General features: G+C 42.0%; 1 protein-coding gene across 1 annotated transcript in view; it reads right to left on the bottom strand.

The window, feature by feature from the left end:
* LOC124619863 (little elongation complex subunit 2-like) overlaps window positions 1-24,717 on the bottom strand; it is a 218,188-nt gene that overhangs the window by 50,668 nt on the left and 142,803 nt on the right. The window contains exon 8 of the mRNA XM_047146481.1: window positions 18,822-18,969. Coding sequence (XP_047002437.1) covers window positions 18,822-18,969 — 148 coding nt within the window. The remainder of the gene's footprint in view (window positions 1-18,821; window positions 18,970-24,717) is intronic.

Here is a 24,717-nt window from a genome sequence, read left to right as displayed (position 1 = left end):
CATTTTAACATATGCTAAATTCAATAACATCTGAGACTATCAAGGTATGATTTTTTCCTAGCCTGCCTGAACTGATATGGACTATGCCACTGGAATTCATGACATGCTCTACATATGAGACATGGCCATTGTTTAGGTAATGACAAATGTCATGTTGGGACTAAACCCTGTAAGTATTCATGTACATTTTGCACTTCCTTGGAAAAGATTTTGTAACATTTCCTGTATACTACTTTTTTTGGATAGAATTCGTGAAGATGGTCTGTGAATGAATTCGGTCAAATTTGGATTTTAAATAAAAAGAGCAGCTGATGGCCAAACATGCACTGTATATAATAAAATGTCCTAAATGAAAAATTTAACACCTTCATTGATGTACTCTTATTAATCCTTCACCTTCAAATTGTTTTTCAACATACAACTGTAATGAAAAGGGGGAACTCTAGAACAAACTGATGGATCACACAGGGAATACGGGTTTCATTCCAGAAGAATGAGACTACTACATAAAAAGTGTAACTTCAAGTTTGGATTATATTATATTAATACTTGTTCAGCAGATCATAAATACAACACTACAAATTGACATGGAACATGTCAGTTTAACAAAAGATTCTTTACATGACATAATTTAATGTTTCTTTAACTATGTTATTACTAATTTATATATACAATTTCATCTACTGAGTAGGATTAGTTGTCATTCAGAAATTCTTTTAATCTACTTCCAAAAGCTGGTTGCCTATCTGTCAGACTTCTGATGTTATTTGCTAAGCAACCAGAGATTTTTGTGGCGGCATAATTAAACCCTTTCTGTGTCAAAGTTACATTTAACCCACATTAGCGAACAACAATCTTTCTGCTACTGTTGTAGCTATGCTCATTGCTATTGTTATTGCTACTGAACTGAGACTGGTAATAAATGTCTGCAAAATGATCTTGGGTAGGCTCTTCTTCACCTGAATTATACATATATTGGAAAAAAAAATATTCCAAATACCAAGAAAAGTAATAACAGTTGCAAAATAATGCATAATGATAAATTCATTTATGATTCAACTAATAAAGCGAAAGCCATGTGGGGTGTTACAAAACTGAAAGTGGTGAAACTATCACAAGAAAAATGTAACAATTGCCTCAGAAGTAGCGAACATATTTAACAACAACTTTTCAAAGGTGTTGCAGATAATATGATAAAACTAGACATAAATAACATCACCTAATACAATATATATATATAAACACATCTACATCAGTACTGTCTGGCAGGATGATGTTGCAAAAGCAATGAAAGGGCTGAAAAGAACTCCAACACAGCAGGGATTGATGGTATCCTTCAAACAATCTTAAAAAGGACAGCTCCAAACATAGCTGATCTACTTACACACTTATGTGACTGCTCATTTCAAGAAGGTCCTTCAAGCAATCTTAAAAAAGAGTGCTCCAAACATAGTTGATTTACTTACACATTTATTGACTGCTCATTTCAAGCAGGTGCTTCCCCTGATGAACTGAAAATTATCTCAGGTTATGCAAATACACTCTAAGGGACAAAAAGATTCACAATGAAGGAATTGTCCAAATGAGATTGAAATCAGTATGTGTGATGCACATGTACAGATGGACAAATTATTACAATTGTAGATAAATAGGATGATTTATTGACAAGAAAGACCTTCACAAACTGTGCACATTAATCATGCACTGGTCCACCTCTTGCCCTTATAGAAGCAGTTATGCGGCTTGGCATTGATTGATAAAGTTGTTGGATATCCTCCTGAGGGATATCGTGACAAATTCTGTCCAACTGGTGCATTGGATCATCAAAATTCCGAGATGATTGCAGGGTCCTGCCTACAATGCTCCAAATGTTCTCAATTGAGGATGGATCTCACCGTGTGCAGGTATGTATTATCCTGCTGAAATTTAAGCCCTGGATGGCATGACATCAAGGACAACAAAATGGGGTGTAGAATATCGTCAACATACTGCTGTGTCCAAGGGTCCAGAGGGTTGTTTGGCGGTATGACGTGCAAAAGTCAGGTCAGTATCCCACCACGGTCTGGGATGTCTACAGACATGTCTTTGCTGGTCACTGGGGCTCAGTTCAAAGCGGGACCCATAAGTGAACACAATTCTACTCCAGTCAACGAGGTTCCACATCGAAGACTTGTCTGGAAACACCTCACACAGCGTTTGGGTACCAACCTCACTGGAGGCTGCCATACGCTTCGACAACTTGAGTGCAGGTCTGGAGCGCCACTTCTACTGATAGCAGGAACCCTTTGATTGTCATCCAGGGCAACTTACAGCACAGCAATACATCGATGATTTTCTATGCCCCTTTTGTTCCCCTTCATGTCAAGACATTCTGGGCTTACAATTCAGTAAGATAATACCTGACCGCACGTGGCGAAAGTTTCTACTGCTTGTCTGTGTGCCTGTCAGATACTACCTTGGCTATCAAGGGTTCTGGATCTCTTCCCAACTGAAAATGTTTCGAGTATTATGGGAAGGGCCTCCCAACCATCACAGGATTTTGCTGATCGATCCCACCAATTGGACAGAATTTGGCATGATATCCCTCAGAAGGATAACCAATAACTATCAATCAATGCCAAGTCAGATAACTGCTTGCATAAGGGCCATCGGTGGACTGACGCATTATTTACCTGTTGAACTTGTGAAGCTCTTTCACTTGAATAAATCATCCATTTTTCCTAAAATTGTAATCATTTGTTATTCTGTAAATGTATATCCAATCTACTGAATTCCACCTCATTTGGATAATTCCTTCATGGTGCATCCCTTTTTTTTCCTTAATGTATACAAAAAAGGTAGGAGAGTATGGTATTAAGAATTACTCCGGCAGAGAGATGAGTAACGTTGCCAATGAATGAAGCTCACATACTATGAAAGATGTAATGATTTAACAGCATTACAAATTCCTGCATGGTATAATGTGTACAACACAGGAAAGACTTCCACTCATCTTTAGCTTTATGATGTTTAGCACATAGAAACATTCAACAATAAAAGTATCCGTTCTGGCTTTCAAGCACGCTCTTTCTCCAGAAAGAGTACACAAACGTACATACACAAGCACACAGAAACCCAAACACACACACCAGCTGCCACAATGTGACTTCATGATCAATTATTGAAAGCAGTTGTCAGGGCAGATGGTGGTGGGGAGGAGGTAGGGAAGAACGCACAAAGTGAGGAGGGAGTAGTGGGATAGTATGAGGCAGGTCTTTCAAATGACTCAGCGACTGCATAACAAGACGAAAGTTCAGAGGGCAGAGCATATCAAAGATAGAAGGATGAGGAGGGGAGAGGAAACGAGAGGGAAGTGGAAATGAAGGGGGGACAGTGAGGAAAGAGAGAGAAGGGTGGGGAATGCTCACACGGAAATGGGGAGGGGGGGTGGGGGGGTTGGGGGGGGGGGGGGGGGTAGGTAGAGTGATAGCAGAAGGCAGTACATGATCTGGATGAGGAAAAGAATTGATGTGGACAGTACAGAGAAGGGAAAAGGTAACATCAGGCAGTCAAAAATAGGTTAGCAGTGGTTAAGGCCAGGGGATTGTGAGAGAGCAGGATATCCTGGAAGGACGGTTCCCACTTATGTAGTTCCAAAAAGCCAGAATTTGAAGCAAGCATCCACATGGCTTGCGTAGCGACGCAGCTGCTGAAGTCATTTCTGTCATGGAGAGTAGCATGTTTTCCAAGTGGATGGTCAAGTTTGCAGTTTCCCACAGCTTGGCAATGGCTACTCGTGCAAACAGACAGTTGTTTACTTGTCATAACCACATAGAATTCTGCACAGTAATTACGGCATAGCTGATATATAACACTCAGGTGGCCCTACCTTTTACACGACAGGAAATACCTGCAACTGGACTGCGGCAGGTGGTGTGGGTGCGTGTATAGGACACAAGGGATGACCCACAGGGTGCAAGATTGGAAGCAAAGATGGACAAGGATATTCTGTAGGCTAGGCTGGCAGTGCAATAGTACTTTGAGTGATGTGGGTAGGGCATTGGATAAGATACCCCTCATTTTAGGGCTCAACAAGAGGTAGTTGCCCTGGTGAAGACTGTGGTTATGTTTTTGAAGGATAGGGTGATAGTGGGTGATCAGAGTAGTTCTGGTCAATGTGTCAGAGGAGGAGATGACAAGGGAGATCTGTTTACAGGTGATCTGGATAAGATACTATCTGTCAAAAGATCGACATCTAGGAAGGTGTCTCGTTGAGTTGAAAAGGACCAGGTGATGTGAGTTTGGGACTAGGTGTCAAGGTTATGGAGGAAAAAGCAAAGATTGTCCCTGCTGAGTCCAGATCACGAAAATGTCATCAGAAATCTGGAATCAGACAAGGGGATTTACATCTTGACTGGATAAGAAGGATTCCTCCAGATGCTCCACTAAGTTGGCATAGGATAGTGCCCATTGCAGTACCACAGACATGTTATAGAACTGATATTTGAAAGTGAAATAATTGTGGCTTAGGGTGTAGTTGGAAAGGGGGATTAGGAAAAAGTTGATGGGTTTGGTATCAGGGCAATGTTGGGAAAGGTTACTGTTCCATGGCCACAAGGCCATCGGCATGGAGGATGCCGATGTACAGAGACGTCACATCCACAGTGACCAACAAGGTGTCTGGAGGTAATGGGACAGGAACTGTGGAAGAGTGATGAAGGTAATGAGTAGTGTCTTGAATGTAGGATTTTGGGCTAATGGCAAGGTCTTCAGAAAGTACTCAAACTTTTGCAGAGGTCAGAGTTCTGGCAGAAAGGTTGACAAAGATAGATTCTTTCATGGCTATAGATAATCTCATGTGGTCATAGGACAGGAGTAGCTAAAACATCTTCCTCGGATGGTGCTGACTGTTCCCTTAGTTGAAGTGCAAGAGTTTCTACTGCAGGGATAGCATTCAGTAACTTGTGGTCACACAGTAGGAGGATTTTACGAAAGGCGCAGAGGTTGTCAGGTATGATTTGAGCTCGTATTATATGATTGTGATGGATCAAAATTGTGAGACTGATGGAATTGGAAAAAGAAAGGGTCCTGCAGTAGTATAGACAACAGTGCAAGAGGCCAATTTTAAAAGTAAGGTGATTAGGTGGGACACCATGTGTCAGCCAAGCTTTCAGAAAGAGAATATGCAACTGTAGTTTTGTTAGGACAAGGAAGAGTTTTCAGTATTGGCAGAGGCAGATGAGCAGGATTCATGGTTGGATGGTCAGGATACAAAATGATTGACTGAATACAAAGAAAGGGTCATAAGATCGATCACACATTGATGTGTGATAGTAAATACATGTGCACTATCATACAGTGCAATAGTAAATTAACATGCATGATCTATTAACGATCAAGCTGGACAGCACAAGTTGCTAGTGGGTAATGTGTTAGAAAATAGCACTAGAATTACATGATCAAAAAGGAGGCATTGCTGTGGAAGCAAAGATTTCTAGTACAGCACTTACTAGCACCCGGTTACGTAACCTGACAACGCAGGGAGAATAGTGTGCTGACCACATGCCCCTCCACATACACATCCAGTGATGCCTATCAACTGAGGATGACTGGCTGGCCAGTCAGTACCACTGGGCTTTTCGAGGCCTGTGCGGACTGAGGACTTACTAGAATGTTGAACAGTTAAAACAGCAGGCATTCAAATTAGGCAAAAAAGGATGGCTAGTGTGTGTGTGTGTGTGTGTGTGTGTGTGTGTGTGTGTGTGTGTGTGTGTGTGTGTGTACTGTAGAGGACAAGAAAGCACAGACATATTAAAGAATAAATAATGGACAAATGAGTTGTAGGTAAGTAAAGAATGGTAGTAAGAAAGGTGAAAGGGAATGGGATGGAAAAGAGTCGAATCATCATGTATAACCACAATGCAAACTGCTGAATGGTTTAATATGTAAAATAAAGGAAAGGTAACCCCTCAGGTGTAGCTGACTAATGTGTGAAGCATAAAAACAAGCAACACGAAAGTTTTCACATTAGCTTTTGGCCTGTTGCTCTCTCTCTAGCAGAAGTACACACACACACACACACACACACACACACACACACACAAACAACCAAATGCACACAACAGCTGCAGCAGCAGGACTAATAGCTGATTATCAATTATAGAGAGCAGTTGCCAGGGTAGACTGAGGTGGGGAGGAGATAGAGATGAATGCTCGAGGCATGAAGGGGTTAGTGTGAGACAGATGACACAGCGGCTGCAAAACGAGACACAAGTGTATTTATGACCACAGCTTTCTGAGTGCTATCACTACAATAGAAACTCTTACCCTTCAACTGCTGGAATACCATCCCCTGCACCATCTGAGGAAGCAGTCCTACCAATTCCTCTCCTATGCCTGAATGGGATGAATGCTATTACTGCAACAGAAAATTTTCTGCCAAAGCCCTGACATCTGCAGAAGTCTGAGTACTTTCTAAATGCCTCACCTTTAGCCCAAAACCTAGGTTCAGCCATACTAGATTTGTAAAGGACCGTCTTCCCCTATTCATTCTCTACAGTTGAAACATTTCTTTGCCACACACAGCACTGGCAAGAGCCAAACAAAACCTGCACAGAACTTTGTTTAAAACAGTTTCAACCACTCTCCAACTGTGACCTAACTCCCCTTCCAACCAGTCACCCCCGATAACCTTTCAGGAATTCCTGGCATCTAACCTGGCCTCACCTTCCTGTCCTAATTCCCTCCCCAATGAGCTCTACGTTGCTCGTATGAAACACACAGCTATCTGTAACCTGTAAACCAATCCTGACCATATCATCCTTTCTGTGAACAAAGGTTCCTGAACAGTCATTATTAATTGTAATGATCATGCAGCTGGGGGTCTCTGCCAACTTTCCGACACCTTAGCGTACAAACCTTACAACTCTGATTCCATCTCAGAAGCCCAACAGGACTACAGCAGCTCCTCAAGGCCATAGGGGTCTGTCTCAAAGCCTGAATCCATCTCCTTCCTCCTACCAGCAACTTCCTGCACTACTCCTTTTACATACTCCCCAACCCCACAGATTTACCTAACTGTCATCCCATTGTGGCTGGGAATAATGATCCTACAGAACGAACCACTGCCATTGTTGACCAACACCTCCAACCCACTGTCCACAACTTCCCACCCCACACTGAAGACACTGCTCATTCCCTTCACCACCTTTCCAAAGTTCCCACCCCATTACTTCCAGATGCCTTGATGATCACTGTGAATGAGATGTCCCTATACATCAACATCCCCCATGTCGATGGCTTTGTGGCCATGAAACACTAACATTTCCCAACATAATTCTGACACCAAATCCACAAATTATTTCCTAGACCCCCTCGCCAATCACATCCTGACCCACAATTATTTCACTTTCAAAAGCCAATTCTATAAACATATCTGTGGCACTGTAATGGGTACTTACATGGCACCATCCTACAGCAACTTATTTATGGACCATCTGAAGGAATTATTCCTATCCTGACAACACCTAAAAGCCCTTGTCTGGTTCTGACTCACAGATGACACTTTCATGATCTGCACTCCTAGTAGGGACAACCTTTGCTTTTTCCTCCATAAGCTCAACACTTACTCCCAAACTGACTTCATCTGGTCTTTCTCAATTCAACAAGCTGCCTTCCTGCACGTTGAACCCCACCTCTCAGGTGGCTCCATAAATACATCTGTTCATATCAAGTGCATCAACCACCACCAACAGTACCACCAATTTGACAGCTGTCATCTACTTCATGTCAAAAAGTCTTCTCCTTACAGCCCTAAGTCCATGGATGCCACACTTGCAGTGGAACATTAGAAGCCGTAGAAATATACCGATAGCCTTACCAGAGCTTTGATTGACAGACTGTATCCTATCCAAATCACCCATAAATATATCTCCCTTGTCATCTCCTCCTCTGAGACAAGTAAACCTGTTAACCAATAACTGACCAAAACTGCACTGATTACCCAGTATCACCCTGGCCTTGAAAAACTCAACCACATCCTGCACCGTGTCTTCGACTACGTCTCATCAAGCCCCGAGATGAGGGATATCCTAGCAAAATCCTACCCACATCCCGAAAGTTGTGAGCCATTGCCCACACAACCTATAGTTTCCTTGTCCATCCCTACTGCTATCCTGCTGTCAAACCTACACCCCAAGGGCCATTTCCTCATGGCTGATCCAGGTGCAAGGCCTGTCTCATACACCTACCCACAACTCCTACAGCAGCCCAGTCACAGGCATTTCCTGCCTTAAAAAAGACAACAGGGTCATGCGTGAAAGCAATCATGCTCTATATAGCAATGCTGCAATTGCTGTGCAGCATTCTGTTTAGGCATCGCAAGTAACCACCAGTCAACTTGCTTGAACATCCACTTCCACTCTGACAGACTGACCACCCAGTTGCCGAACATGCTGCTCTCCAAGACACAAGCAACTTCAACAGCTGTTTGATTATGTGAACCATCTGAATACTCATTTCCAGCCCTACTTTCCCTTAAACTAACTACACAAGTGAGAATTTTCTCCCCAGCATATACTGCTCTCTCTCTCTCTCTCTCTCTCTCTCTCTCTCTCTTCCCCCCCCCCCCCCCTTTTCCCGTATTTCTCTCTCATCTCTATTTCCTTTCTGCCCCCCCTCCCCCTCCCAAAAAAACCCTCTTATATGCTCTGTAGTGCAAGCACTAAGTCATCTTTTGAAAGACCAGCCTCCCACTGCCCCACTACCTTCTCCTCGCCCTGAGCATACTTCCTTCCCACCTCCATCAACCCTGGCAACTGCTCTCAACAATCAACAGTCAGTCTTGCTGCAGCAGCTGTGGTGTGCGTTTGGGTGTCTGTTTAGTTGAGTGTGTGAATGTATGTACTTTCGCAAGAGAAAGAGCAAGAGCTCGATAGCTAGTGTGGATAAACTCGAGAGCTAGTGTGGATACTTTTTCTGTAGCATTTTTCTATGTACCACGTATCAGTCAGATGTAATGATTTAATATTTAGCACATGTGTTGTGCAGTTTTGTTACATATTTCTTCATGTGACTAGTATACTGCGGGAAGCCGGATGCCTTCAAGGTGAGGAGGCGATTACAATAACTCCACAAGAAGAAGTACCTCCATGGGCACTTGTGCACATACGATGTATCATTGTCCCAGGTTGTAGTAGCATGGCAAGCTTGGAATAAATGCACTCAGCTGTAACAATGCTGCAAATGATCCTAATAAGAACAGCAGAAGGATGTAAAATGTGATTTATATGACTCATATGCAGACTTTGAGAGAAGTATATATGTGAGGCCCATGTATTAAGAAAGTTTCGTATGGAGAATGTTGCTGAAGAAACTCTTCATATTAATGTATAAGAATTTAATGTTATGTTGAATTTCACTTCCAATATTATTCAAGACCATCAAGGAAAGAAGTTCAAAACACCTGCACAGTCACAATCTAGATATAATTATAGCTCAGACGCAAATCAATATGGTGAAAAATAATTGAATTCAAAGGAAGAGAACATATCCACAACAAATATATTTCAAGAGGTAATGTAAATAACTTCAGGTCCATCACAATTTTGTCTTGCATTTCAAAATATTGGTTGGGGTTAAAGTGACCAAACTACGAGGTCCTCAGTCCCTAAATCCTTTGTGTGTCGAACTTGGAGTAGTCCTCAGAGAGGAAACACACAGAAGACAAATCCCAACGGACTTTATTGTATGCAAGAATTAAGAATGCCAAAAGAAAGAAGTAAGCAGACGTGGGAGAGGTGAAGGTGGGAGAGTTTCCCTGCCAAGAAAGCAGTTCGATACCCCTGGGACATGCTATGCAACCGCAGACACAACCTCTGCATTCAACTGATGCTTCCACACCCCCATTACCACAAGAAAATTAGCTACACGGATAAGATAAAACCTTCCAAAAGAGTACAATGACGACAAGTCTGTCAACTTACAACAGGTGTAAAACAATAAGAAGATTTTAAAAGTTGGAAGGGCAGGTCAAGGTGTATGTCCTCTTCAGTCACATTTGTTAGCCATATGTGACCTGCCAGTTCCTCGCAATGTCATAGAATTGCAATCAGTCTTAGAAAAAAATGAAATATCATATTCGGTTCATATCGAATGCTGCACTAATCAAAGCTCCATTGCATCACCTGTTTCACAAGAATGTCCTCTTTGTTTGGACAGATGAGTGTCAAGAAGCTTTTAAAAAACTTGTAGATGCATTGCTCACTGATCGATGCTTGATTCACTTTGATCCTGACAAACCAGTTGCGTTGCAAGTTGACGCTGCTTCTTACAGAATTGGTGCAGTGCTTCCTCACAAATTTGACGATAAAGACAGGCCTATTGCTTTTGCAGTGAAAGTGTTGTTCAAAGCTCAGTGTACCTATTCACAAATAGAGAAAGAGGCATTGGCTATTGTGTATGGTGTCATCAAATTCCACCACTAATTGTATAGCAGAAAATTCTAGTTAGTAATGGGTCACAACCCATCCCTGTCCTTGTTTCATCCGATGAAGCTGGTTCCTGTACGAACTGCCCAAAAATTACAAAGATGGGTTTTGTTGTTGTCTCAATATCAGTACGAGATTGTGTATCATCCGACAGCTCAACATGGTAATGCAGACGCACTTTCATGTATCTGATTGGCCCTGATACAGACTTTCACGCTTCTGCTCCATCTTTTCACATCAATGCTCAGTAATCTGAATTGCTTCAATCCTTTCCTCTGAACTATCAGAAAACTGTACAGGCCACAGACGCTGATTCAGATTTGAACATATTGCTAAAATACATTTGCACATCTTAGCCTCGTTCTTTGAATATCATAAAGAACTCTGTAGTGTGCTGCTACTTTGCAAGTCAGCATATCCTTGATATACAGAAAAGTGTGATTCTTTTCCAAAATGACATTGGACAGTCATGTTTGTTGATCCCTAAGGCTTTACCAAAAGAAGTGTTGCAGTTACTTCACCAAGGACACTGGGGGATTGTTTCTATGAAACAGTTAGTGCGTCGACGTTGTACTTGGATACCCAAATAGAATAGATAACATCACGGTGTCATGCCTGTGCAGGAAATCAGTTTGCTCTGCCACAAATATTGTCTGCTTGGCCTAAGTCTCAATCACCACAGCCATGTGTGCACACAGACTTTGTGGGACCTTTTTGAAACACTTGCTGGTTCATTGTGGTAGACTCGTATAGCGAGTTTCCTTTTGCTGTGCCAATGAACTCGACAACATCATGTAGCACAATTCAGGTGTTGTTCTCTATTTTTTGCCTCAAAGGTTTGCTGAAGTCAAAGTGTTGGACAATGGACCTCAGTTCATGTTAAATGAATTTGAAACATTTTGTGAACACAGTGGCATACAGTATCTAGCTAGTGCACCATTCCATCCACAGTCAAACGGCGAAGCAAACCGTTTTGTCAGAACCTTCAAGCAGCAAATGGCCAAATTCCGCACCGTACACACCACGGATCAAGCACTGCAACTGCTTATCGCCTCCTATCATTCGCATCCACGAGATGGACCATCGCCGGCGGAATTGCTTCGCGGCCACTGCCATCAGACACTGCTCCAACTAACTCAGCATCCGGCGCCAAAGAGAGGCCACAAGTATTGCTTCGCATCACATGATACTGTGTTTTACAGGGTTTTTAACTGCAGCAGACGGTGGTCGCGAGGCGAGATCCTTCGTTGACTTGGAGCACGCATGTATCTCATTTCAAGCCCGGACAGACTGCAGAGCAAACATCAAAATCAAATTCGCCACTGTCATGTGCACGATGATCCTTCCGTGTCTCTTCCCCCAGGTTCACGGATCCTGAGGACGGCGCAGCCACAGCAGCTGCCAGAGGGTGTCGTCATGACACCGCAAGATGACCCCATGGAGACAGAGCCTTCGCCTCCTCTCCTCCTACCGAAGGAGCTGAACCCACCCACACCACAGCAGCCAATGCCAACTAAATCTTGTTATGGGCCTCAGAAGGCTGTGGGCCTCAGGAGTTGGACGCGTACCCTTCTGGTCATTTTCCAGGGGACATTCTGCCAGAGCAAAGGCCGGGTGGCACGGTACGACCAGAAGCTTGATGTATCCTGCAGCTACAGCTTTCGGCCCAGCGCAGTGTCCATGATCGTACCTGCCCTCCTGTTGTTGATCTCCTTATACAACGACAGTCTGTCGCTTTGGGAGGAGGAATGTTCTGGCATAAAGTCAAGTGCCGGCACGCTGGTCCGAAATGTTAGACCAGAGAGGACTGTGAAGAACACGTCAGCCAACCGCGCGCGGGCCGACTTCTCTATAGGACGACAACCCGACATCAGTGCCCTTGAGACAAAGAGGACATAGGCGCCACGTTCCCTGGTCACGGCCGAGTTGAAGACTAGCAAGTTCCTCAAGTTCTACAGCAGCGAGTTCAAAAATAGCATCAAGACTAGTCATTTCGCTTCTACTATGTAGCATTGGCTACACTGAAGAGATTACTTATTTTGTCTGTCATCCTTTGCTCATGATACATCAATATTTCACAAAGTTAAGTATCGTAATCATTCCTTTTGTAATAAACTTCATTAATATGATTTGCTTGAATTGTTGTCTAGCGTTCCGAGAAAGCAGGTTTCCTTGGCACCCCATATTCGACACATAGGCAAGATACAACACCAACAACTATCAGCATAGAGTCTGGCTCCAGTATCCCAACTCCAAAGTCGGCATTCTGGTACCCCTCTTGCCCAACTTGTCAGCATGTTCATTCCATGGGATCCAAATCTGACCAGAGGTCCATTCAAGGACGAACAACCATCCAGTATGGTGGAGGTCATACAGGAGTCCCTGGATAGTCACAACCAATGGGTGTCACGGAAGCACTGGTTGACAGCCTGAAGACTACTCAAGGAGTCACTGCTGATTTAGAATGACTGGTCAGCGGAAGAACGAAGTTGGATGTGGGTTTGAATAATGGTCACCAATTCTGCATCGAATACACTGTATCTGTTTGGCAGGGAGTGCAGTTCACTGCATTTTGCCTGTGTGTGAGCAAAACTGGTTCATTCACTGACTGTAGGGCTGTCAGTGTATGCCACACCTGAGCAGGAAGTGCGTCAAGAACACCCAGGAACAGGCAGCGAAGAACCATAGCATCTATTAAGTCTTTCGGTCCACAGGAGAGGTCAAGGCAGATCTGAGGATGGGGAACACACCATAGGAGATGCATGCAATTTCTCAAAATAGTGGAAAATGTTATGTATGGCAAACTTACGGAATTTATAAGTACAAACAAAATCTTACATAATGAACATCAAGGATTCAGAAATAAGTGGTCAACAGTACTGCCATTTGTGAGAATATAAATTGTATACAAAACCTGTAGTGCAAGAAACAAGTATCAACACAAGTATTTATTGACCAACTGTAAGCTTCTGACATGGTAGATCATTAGATTCTCCTGTCCAAGTTTGGAAAATATGATATTTGATATTCATCCAACAGATGGATCAGATCCTCCCTGAGCAGTTGTAAGCAGGGCATGAATATCAGGTGGTGAACCTTAAAACTATTTCTGAATGATTGTTGGAATATAATGTAATTAAGTCTGGTGTAATACAAGGACATGTAATCAGACCACTATTGTTCCTTCTGTGCATTATCGATCTAAGCTTAACGGTGGATGCTAAAAAAAAAAAAAAAAAAAAAAAAAAAAAAAAAAAAAAAAAAAAAAAAAAAAAAAAACAATCATATTTGCAGATGACACCACAATTCATTTACAAGCAAGAAGTACTGAAGAATTATAACAATCAGTAAACACTGTCACCAAAAAGAGTAGCAGCTGGGCACAGCATAATCAGCTCGTAATAAGTATTAAAAAAAAAAACTGTCGTAATATAATTTTACAATGCTCTAAACTCAAGGATATGTATAACCCATTCACCTCTATCAATGACGGAACAGTTAGTAACAGTAGAGAAATCAAATTCTTAGGTTTACGGCTGCAGAGCAACGTAAAATGCAACAAGCATATACACTCCTGGAAATGGAAAAAAGAACACATTGACACCGGTGTGTCAGACCCACCATACTTGCTCCGGGCACTGCGAGAGGGCTGTACAAGCAATGATCACACGCACGGCACAGCGGACACACCAGGAACCGCGGTGTTGGCCGTCGAATGGCGCTAGCTGCGCAGCATTTGTGCACCGCCGCGTGTTTGGCGCCGTGCAGGTGAGCGCCACAATCAGGACTGCATACGACCGAGGCACACAGGGCCAACACCCGGCATCATGGTGTGGGGAGCGATCTCCTACACTGGCCGTACACCACTGGTGATCGTCGAGGGTACACTGAATAGTGCACGGTACATCCAAACCGTCATCGAACCCATCGTTCTACCATTCCTAGACCGGCAAGGGAACTTGCTGTTCCAACAGGACAATGCACGTCCGCATGTATCCCGTGCCACCCAACGTGCTCTAGAAGGTGTAAGTCAACTACCCTGGCCAGCAAGATCTCCGGATCTGTCCCCCATTGAGCATGTTTGGGACTGGATGAAGCGTCGTCTCACGCGGTCTGCACGTCCAGCACGAACGCTGGTCCAACTGAGGCGCCAGGTGGAAATGGCATGGCAAGCCGTTCCACAGGACTACATCCAGCATCTCTACGATCGTCTCCATGGGAGAATAGCAGCCTGCATTGCTGCGAAAGGTGGATATACACTGTACTAGTGCCGACATTGTGCATGCTCTGTTGCCTGTGTCTATGTGCCTGTGGTTCTGTCAGTGTGATCATGTGATGTATCTGACCCCAGGAATGTGTCAATAAAGTTTCCCCTTCCTGGGACAATGAATTCACGGTGTTCTTATTTCAATTTCCAGGAGTGTAGAATAGCTTAACACAAAATGGTACAAGACCTGCTACCTTCTTTGCTCATTAAAATCCCATTGCAGTGAGAAAACAGTAAAGAGTGCATATCATGCACACTTTCATTATCACCTTAAATATGGGGTCACATTTTGGGGGAACTCTAAATCAGCTATCAACACATTCAAGCTGCAAAAGAGGGCCAATAGAATTGTGTCTGGATGCAAACCTAGAGATTTATGTAAAACTCTCTTTATGGTAGGGTCGGCTGTGAAGTACAAAATTCCATATGTGCCTAAAGAGCTGCAAACATGCAGTCTCAGGCACTGCCTGTATTGGCACTACTTCATCTGTCTTTACTTTGTCTGGTCCTTCTCAGTTCAGCACGACATTTCATTTAGCAGTGCGATAAAACACTATTTCTTTCGGGATTTGATACAGCATTTTTTAGTCGGCACGACTTTCTTCAGTTCGACAGAATCGTGGTGTCAGCACTGTTTATCCTTTGCTACTTGTTTGTGGTATAAAGGAAGTTCACAGATCCAGTGGCTGTTTGCACAAAAAGAGAGTGTCTAGTGATCTAGCACCAAAAGCCTTTGAAAATTAATGGGTATCATGGACATAAAGGATGAGAATTTGAAGTCATGCGCACACACTTGAAAGCCGCACATGCATTAGCAGTTAGCATAGCAGTGTGTTATCATCCGTGAGAGTGTACCCCAAAACAGCAATACTGTGTACTTCCAAAACAGCCCAGCATGGATGAGTGCCTATTTAAACACTGCCGTACTACGCTCGTGCCCAATTATCATGTTATTACTGTTTGCATACATTTGTCTTATCTTATTGTGTTCAATGTATGTTACAGTGGTTGGTGTACATGCCACACTCTAATAAAGGTGTACTAACATTCTTGGTTGTGTCATGTGCCCAAATTATAACCAAAGTGACGACGAGTGTAGGATTATTTTCCATGTGGTTTTTAGTCTCTGGTTGGCCCTCCATTGCATCTACGATGTCTGACGGTGCTATTGATGAATTTTTATGTTGAATAGGGGGGGGACATATACGCTGCATATTTTTGTATTACGAAAGTATAAATTCGAATTGCACCAAACACAGTGCGTTAGTTTCCGGAGCGTTGAAACCGAGGTTGCGATGTCCTTTTGTAAGCGAGTCATGTCTCAAGCCACGAGATCTCGCCAGCCGATGACAGCAGCTATTCAGAGCTTGGGACACGTGTTATAGTCAGCCAATAGCAAGATCACTGGTTACATAGCGCGAACACACAAGAGGAAAAGTTAACGGTTTACATTAATGTAAACAGTACCGTATATCTACAAGAAAAGCTAAGCTTTCACATATAATATTGGTCTCTAAGATTAACACGCTACAACAGAAGCTAAGCTTTCACATGTAATATTGATCTTTTTTTGGGTGTGTTATGCTTTAAGATACGTCACACAAATGTGCCAGTAAATTTAAAATTATGACGTAAATGTCTTGGCTCAAAATTCTTGTAAGTGGCTGGTTCTCAAACTGTTCAGTTTCGAACGCTCTGTGATTTAGATATCCATCCCACTTTCTCACACGTAACATATTTCATCCTATGTAAAAAGAAATTTACTTTAAAAGTAACGCTTTTCTAACCACTGTTCGCAGTACTATCCGGAGGCTGTTAAAAATAGGTTCAATTTACCAGTTGCCGGAGAGAGCTAGAAAACAGGAATTATTGTGCGTGTGCAACTGCAGCGTGGTGTAGGAAGCCCGCATGTTCGTGTGCATAAAGCACTAAGATAGCTTACATTATACCATAAAAGAAACAGGGCATCAGAGGATACTCCAAAGAGCATTAGAATTTCGTAAACCATACTAAAATGCATAATTCGGCTTGGAAGTGCAAATTGGCATCTTCCAGATTCACAATGAAGTAGGTCCCATCTGATATTAAGCTTTTCAGTGTGGTTTTTTGGGATGTAAATTTTCTTAGAGTACCAGTACTCTACGATCTTATTTTTGGTTCTTTATTATGGCATAATGCCACACATGGCAGAAGATGATAACGTGCATTTGAAATTCAGCGAACAGTTGGAAATAGCCAATACTGTAGAATGAAACACTTCGTTTCCAATAAAATGATTGCCTCAGCGGAAAGATTAATAAAGCCAAATTTCTTTAACAAACTTGTTCATTGTTCTGCAAGGCGATTAATGCTTGACTGCTACTAACTTGGAAATAAAATAAAATTAGAAAACTGAAATTAATAATATATTTTTGCCCTCCATAATTATGTGAATGTATTTTAATTCACCTGATAGCTTCCGGCCACAGAAATCCGTTTTGTTTTCATTTGACGTGGGAGCTGTACACGAAGAGAAGCAGCGAAATCACTTAACGTAAACACGGGTCACGTGGAGACTAACCCCCTCCCCACTGCAACTCAGACAACTCTGTGCAAGCGCGAATCTGGCAGCTAGCGGGCGCGAGCAAAATTTTTCTCGTTTGCATCTGGCTGCTTGCTGCTACTACCGATACAGCTAACAGTCAAACTTCAAGTCAAGGTTGCTACATAGCTTCAAGTAGAGGGGAAGCGGGAGAAGGTACTGCTTATACGCGAGTCAAATGCGCATGCGCAACAGACCGCTGGCAACTGGTCAAACGAACCTAATGTGAACAGTTGTGACGTCAAGCTCATAACAAGCAGTTTATTGTTACAAAGAATTACAGTCTGCGCCCTATGGTCTTTGACATATTTTTGCTGTTTGCAGACGCTTGTGTGTGCACTTTTTTCTTGTTGTAAATCGCACATTACCTTTGCCACTAAAGTTTTATTTTTTTCCCTCTCGTTTATATTTTATTGCTGCTAGAGATCAATTCTGCAGCCAAAATTACAAAAATTTAACTGAAAGCTAAAACAATGAAAAATTCCCGGAATTCCGAAAAATTCCCGGGTTTTTCCCGGATGAAAAAATTCCCGGGTTTTTCCCGGATTTCCGTTGTCACAGGTCGTATACACCCTGCACCTCTTGCCAACATTTATTTCCATTAACTTTTTTTAAATCCTCTGCATTGGACAGAATTTTGTTTTAAGCTCCCATACTCATCTGTATACAAGTAAATAAAAAATCTGTTGTAAATTCGTATCTTAACTATTGATATTTCTGTGGAATTACATGAGCATTACAGTTATGTTTGTATAATTACCATGACACCAAAGCCATATCTATGGAATCAATCAAGTCTATGGTTAGTATTTTTAAAATAAATGGAAAAGACAAGTTACCAAACTTACTTCTAAAAAAGATTATGCTTTGACTGTTGCAAGTGGTTTTCCAAATCTATTATATTAGCTGCTATTGAAAATTACATTTACTGAGCTGTTCACAAACATGTTCAATGAGCAACATACGTGTTTAGTATGTGTAACATAAAATGCAAACATGTCAGGCATTTTAAAGACTTGCAAGTGGTGTAAGAGCACTGCCACATCTTAAGGCTGAGTGCCTGGTCTGCTCTTGAAAACGGAAAAAGCTAGTATTTTCTACATACATTTCAGTGTCACGTGAAATTCCGGGAGAAGTGGAATCCAGTAATGAAGTTCTTGGATGCATAAGTTTGTTAGCTTTGAGGAACTGAACTACTGCTTCAGCACTCTTCTGAAGACACTAGTGATCTTAGAAGGTTCCATAGTGGAGGAGTAGACAACTGGTTGTGAGGACACTGTCCTCAATTAATACAGAAGCATCCTCTGAACCACACTATCACACACTAGACATCCAAAGTGAAGTGAGGTGCCACCTTGAGATAGGAGTCCAAGGACATTCCTGGCTGTCTCCACCTCTTATTTTTATTTTTTTAAAGAAGGAGGAGGAGGAGGAGGAGGAGGACAAGAGCATGCTGAGGAACAATGAACAATATTATTAATTTCATGACTGCTGATGCTAGACTTACTTCAAAACCCCTTGGCTTCGTGGGCGACACAGAAGAGCTCTGATACCGTATTTGTGATACCATTTATTTTTATCCATAATACTCATGCTCCTTGGTGGCAACGGTTTATCAATATAAACAACTTTTTTGCTGAAATATGAGCCATTTGCTGAAAAACAGATAGAAGTTTCTGTAAATATTTAAAATAGCACACATTTCTGAATTTTAACAATGGTAAGTTGAAAAAGTGTAAAAAGCAATCTTCACAACTTTAAGTGTGTAGTAAGTGAAAGCTAATATTCTTCTTTATTTTTTATTTTAAATACTACTATTGTTACTCTGGGCTCAAATTTAGTTTAAAAGGTACACAAAAGCTTCATTATATACAAATTCTCCCATCAGACTGAAAGCTATTATACATATTTTACATGAAACATGAATAAATAAATAACTTTACTGTGCATATCATTACTATGAAATGTCAATATTTGTTTCCTAGTCATCCAATGTACTAATAACTTTCTTGTAGCATCGTCTCCCTTCAAAACTGATCTTTCAGAGACATGCATTACTAAAAACAGTATGAGTGTTTGTTGCAGAATATTTTGGTTTGATACCAAGGTGAAATTCACTGCAATACACATGTAATGACAAAATTGCTAGTTGTCCTCAGCTGATATACACATGTTAGTTGTCAAAAGAGTTCATGAGCCATCTGCAGGGTGTGCTGTGTTTCCGTTGGTTTAGCACTCCCTGATTATGACTTTCCATGGCTGTTGTTCTTAGAGACTGATTCATTCCAGATTTTCTTTCTTTCTTTCTTTCTTTCTTTTTTTTTTCTCATACTTCTGTTAACTTCTCAGTTGATAAGAAAAACTAATTGTTCTTCCTTGTGCATTAAACAACATTCTCTCCTTCCCATGACATTAGTATTTGTGTTTGAGGTATGACTAAATTTCAAGAACACAGACTAATATTTTTAGGACAGCTAATCTTCTAGAAGCTCCGAAACTGGTGACCCTGACTTTATTTATTCATATTACACATTGTAAGAAAAGATTTAACATGACTGAATCACTTATCAAAACTGTACCCTCACTCTCTTGGCTTCCTGTGCATTTACCACCTTTCTGGCTGCACAAACCAGCACTGTAGTTCACACAAGAGGAGGCCAGCATTCTCTAAGCAAGAATTGTGGCAGACTCTACTGATAAGCCAGCAGACCACAAATCCGGTGCATAATTAAAGATGTAATCACAGCCCCACCTGTGACAGATACTTATGAAACAATGGAGAACTGATCCATGAGGTGTCTACCTCGCTAGAGGAATGTGTTCGGCAAGTTTTAACGCAAGAACATTAGTGACAGGAGGCTCTCACAACACATTAGGGATATGTGCGGTAAAGTTGATACTGATACAGTCGCAATAGCATACTATGTATCTCGTGGAGCAGTCATCTACCACCTCAAGTGAAAGCAATTTACTGCATTGCAAGCCAACATTGCCTTGGACAAAGTAGCTGAATTAGCAGACAAGGTATTCAACGCAGTAACGCCTGCAATGGTAAGCTGTAATGAATGTAGATGATGTTGGTAGCATTGCTGAAAACATTTGCTAGCAAAAAAGGTTGATTCTATTTTTGTGTTAACACATGGTGTTTTGTTTACTGTCAACCTAACCTCACTTTCCCGTTTCCTGTATGTGTGCTCAGTACAATGTCTAATTGTGGTTGTAAAAACTCTGCTGACAGTTTTTGTTATATTTGTGGTGAATTTGCGATTAAAAACACAAAAGAAACTTTGTGAAAAAGATTTATCTATCATACTTTTGATCTAAACTTGGTGATCAAGATAAATCTTGAGCGACGCATAAGGTATGTTATGTGTGTGTTGAAGATCTGAGAAAATGGTCAAAAAAGAGAAAAGAGCCTTCACATTTACTGTTCCTATGATATGGAGGAAGCCAAGAAATCGTTCCGATGACTACTACTTTTGCAGTGTTGATATTACTGGTCATAATTTGAAAAACAAGAAGGCAATAAGCTACCATAACCATCCATCCGCCACCTGACCAGTAGGGCATGGTGTAGATTTGCCATTTCCTGAACCACCACATGTTTTAAATTCTATTCCAACAGAAGTATTTTCTGATGTACAATAAGATTTAGATGAACCAGATGATGACGAATTCCAGTGTAATACAGAAACTGTTTACTCAAACCGAGCTTAATAATTTGGTTAGGGATATTGGCTTGACAAAAGAAAAAGCTGAATTGCTTGGCTCTAGACTAAAAGAAAAGAACTTATTGGCAGTTGGAACCAGCACATACACCTATAGAAAGAGAGAGCAGCAATTTTTCAAGTTTTTCCAAGAAGAAGCTGATTCAGTGTACTGATCAGACATTCCCGGTCTGATGAATGAGTTTCATATTTAATATAAAAAGGAAGACTGGAGGCTGTTTACTGATTCATCCAAACTTGTTTAAAGGCTGTTTTATTACACAATGGTAACATGTATGCATCTTTACCTCTTGGACATTCTGTACATATGAAAGAAAACTAGGAAAACTTAGAAATAGTGCTAAATAAAATAGGTTATTCTGCCCATAGTTGGATGATATGTCACAATCTTAAAGTAACATACATGTTCCTTGGTTAGCAAGGTGGCTTTACCAAATTTCCATGTTTCTTGTGTCAATGGGACAGTAGGGCTAGGCATCAACACTGGTGCAGAAAGAACTCGCCTGTGAGGGAGTCTTAAAAACCTGGTGAGAAGAACATTCCACGCAAAAACCTTGTAGATCCAAAAAACATACTCCTACCACCTCTACGGATCGGAGCATGGAATGTCAGATCCCTTAATCGGGCAGGTAGGTTAGAAAATTTAAAAAGGGAAATGGATAGGTTGAAGTTAGATATAGTGGGAATTGGTGAAATTCGGTGGCAGGAGGAACAAGACCTTTGGTCATGTGTATACAGGGTTATAAATACAAAATCAAATAGGGGTAATGCAGGAGTAGGTTTAATAATGAATAAAAAAATAGGAGTACGGGTAAGCTACTACAAACAGCATAGTGAACGCATTATTGTGGCCAAGATAGACACGAAGCCCATGCCTACTACAGTAGTACAAGTTTATATGTCAACTGGCTCAGCAGATGATGAAGAAATTGATGAAATGTATGATGAGATAAAAGAAATTATTCAAGTAGTGAAGGGAGATGAAAATTTAATAGTCATGGGTGATTGGAATTCGAGAGTAGGAAAAGGGAGAGAAGGAAACGTAGTGGGTGAATAGGGATTGGGGGAGAGAAATGAAAGATGAAGCCGTATGGTAGAATTTTCCACAGAGCATAACTTAATCATAGCTAACACTTGGTTCAAGAATCATAAAAGAAGGTTGTATACATGGAAGAAGCCTGGAGATACTAGAAGGATCAGATAGATTATACACTCCTGGAAATTGAAATAAGAACACCGTGAATTCATTGTCCCAGGAAGGGGAAACTTTATTGACACATTCCTGGGGTCAGATACATCACATGATCACACTGACAGAACCACAGGCACATAGACACAGGCAACAGAGCATGCACAATGTCGGCACTAGTACAGTGTATATCCACCTTTCGCAGCAATGCAGGCTGCTATTCTCCCATGGAGACGATCGTAGAGATGCTGGATGTAGTCCTGTGGAACGGCTTGCCATGCCATTTCCACCTGGCGCCTCAGTTGGACCAGCGTTCGTGCTGGACGTGCAGACCGCGTGAGACGACGCTTCATCCAGTCCCAAACATGCTCAATGGGGGACAGATCTGGAGATCTTGCTGGTCAGGGTAGTTGACTTACACCTTCTAGAGCACGTTGGGTGGCACGGGATACATGCGGACGTGCATTGTCCTGTTGGAACAGCAAGTTCCCTTGCCGGTCTAGGAATGGTAGAACGATGGGTTCGATGACGGTTTGGATGTACCGTGCACTATTCAGTGTACCCTCGACGATCACCAGTGGTGTACGGCCAGTGTAGGAGATCGCTCCCCACACCATGATGCCGGGTGTTGGCCCTGTGTGCCTCGGTCGTATGCAGTCCTGATTGTGGCGCTCACCTGCACGGCGCCAAACACGCGGCGGTGCACAAATGCTGCGCAGCTAGCGCCATTCGACGGCCAACACCGCGGTTCCTGGTGTGTCCGCTGTGCCGTGCGTGTGATCATTGCTTGTACAGCCCTCTCACAGTGTCCGGAGCAAGTATGGTGGGTCTGATACACCGGTGTCAATGTGTTCTTTTTTCCATTTCCAGGAGTGTATAATGGTAAGACAGAGATTTAGGAACCAGGTTTTAAATTGTAAGACATTTCCAGGGGGAGATGTGGACTCTGACCACAATCTATTGGTTATGAACTGTAGATTAAAACTGAAGAAACTGCAAAAAGGCGAGAATTTAAGGAGATGGGACCTGGATAAACTGACTAAACCAGAGGTTGTACAGAGCTTCAGGGAGAGCATCAGGGAACAAGTGACAGGAATGGGGGGAAAAAATACAGAAGAAGAAGAAGAAGAAGAATGGGTAGGTCTGAGGGATGAAGTAGTGAAGGCGGCAGAGGATCAAGTAGGTAAAAAGACAAGGGCTTGTAGAAATCCTTGGGTAACAGAAGAAATATTGAATTTAATTGATGAAAGGAGAAAATATAAAAACGCAGTAAATGAAGAAGGCAAAAAGGAATACAAACGTCTCAAAAATGAGATCGACAGGAAGTGCAAATTGGCTAAGCAGGGATGGCTAGAGGACAAATGTAAGGACGTAGAGGCTTATCTCTCTAGGGGTAAGATAGATACTGCCTACAGGAAAATTAAAGAACCTTGGAGAAAAGAGAGCAACTTGTATGAATATCAAGAGCTCAGATGGAAACCCAGTTCTAAGCAAACAACGGAAAGCAGAAAGGTGGAAGGAGTATACAGAGGGTCTATAAAAGGGCGATGTACTTCAGGACAATATTATGGAAATGGAAGAGGATGTAGATGAAGATGAAATGGGAGATACGATACTGCGTGAAGAGTTTGACAGAGCACTGAAAGACCTGAGTCGAAGCAAGGCCCCGGGAGTAGACAACATTCCATTGGAACTACTGACGGCCTTGGGAAAGCCAGTCCTGACAAAACTCTACCATCTGGTGAGCAAGATGTATGAGACAGGCGAAATACCCTCAGACTTCAAGAAGAATATAATAATTCCAATCCCAAAGGAAGTGAAAATTACCGAACTATCAGTTTAATAAGTCACAGCTGCAAAATACTAACGCGAATTCTTTACAGACGAATGGAAAAACTGGTAGAAGCCGACCTCGGAGAAGATCAGTTTGGATTCCGTAGAAATGTTGGAACACGTGGGGCAATACTGACCCTATGACTTATCTTAGAAGCTAGATTAAGGAAAGGCAAACCTACATTTCTAGCATTTGTAGACTTAGAGAAAGCTTTCGACAATGTTGACTGGAATACTCTCTTTCAAATTCTAAAGATGGCAGGGGTAAAATACAGGGAGCGAAAGGCTATTTACAATTTGTACAGAAACCAGATGGCAGTTATAAGAGTCGAGGGGCATGAAAGGGAAGCAGCCGTTGGGAAGGGAGTGAGACAGGGTTGTAGCCTCTCCCCGATGTTATCCAGTCTGTATATTGAGCAAGCAGTAAAGGAAACAAAAGAAAAATTCAGAGTAGGTATTAAAATCCATGGAGAAGAAATAAAAACTTTGAGGTTCGCCGATGACATTGTAATTCTGTCAGAGACAGCAAAGGACTTGGAAGAGCAGTTGAACAGAATGGACAGTGTGGATGAACATCAACAAAAGCAAAACGAGGATAATGGAATGTAGTCGAATTAAGTCAGCTGATGCTGAGGGAATTAGATTAGGAAATG

Source organism: Schistocerca americana, chromosome 6 (assembly GCF_021461395.2).
Source record: "Schistocerca americana isolate TAMUIC-IGC-003095 chromosome 6, iqSchAmer2.1, whole genome shotgun sequence".
NCBI lineage: Eukaryota > Metazoa > Arthropoda > Insecta > Orthoptera > Acrididae > Schistocerca > Schistocerca americana.
This window is presented reverse-complemented; position numbering and strand designations above follow the sequence as displayed.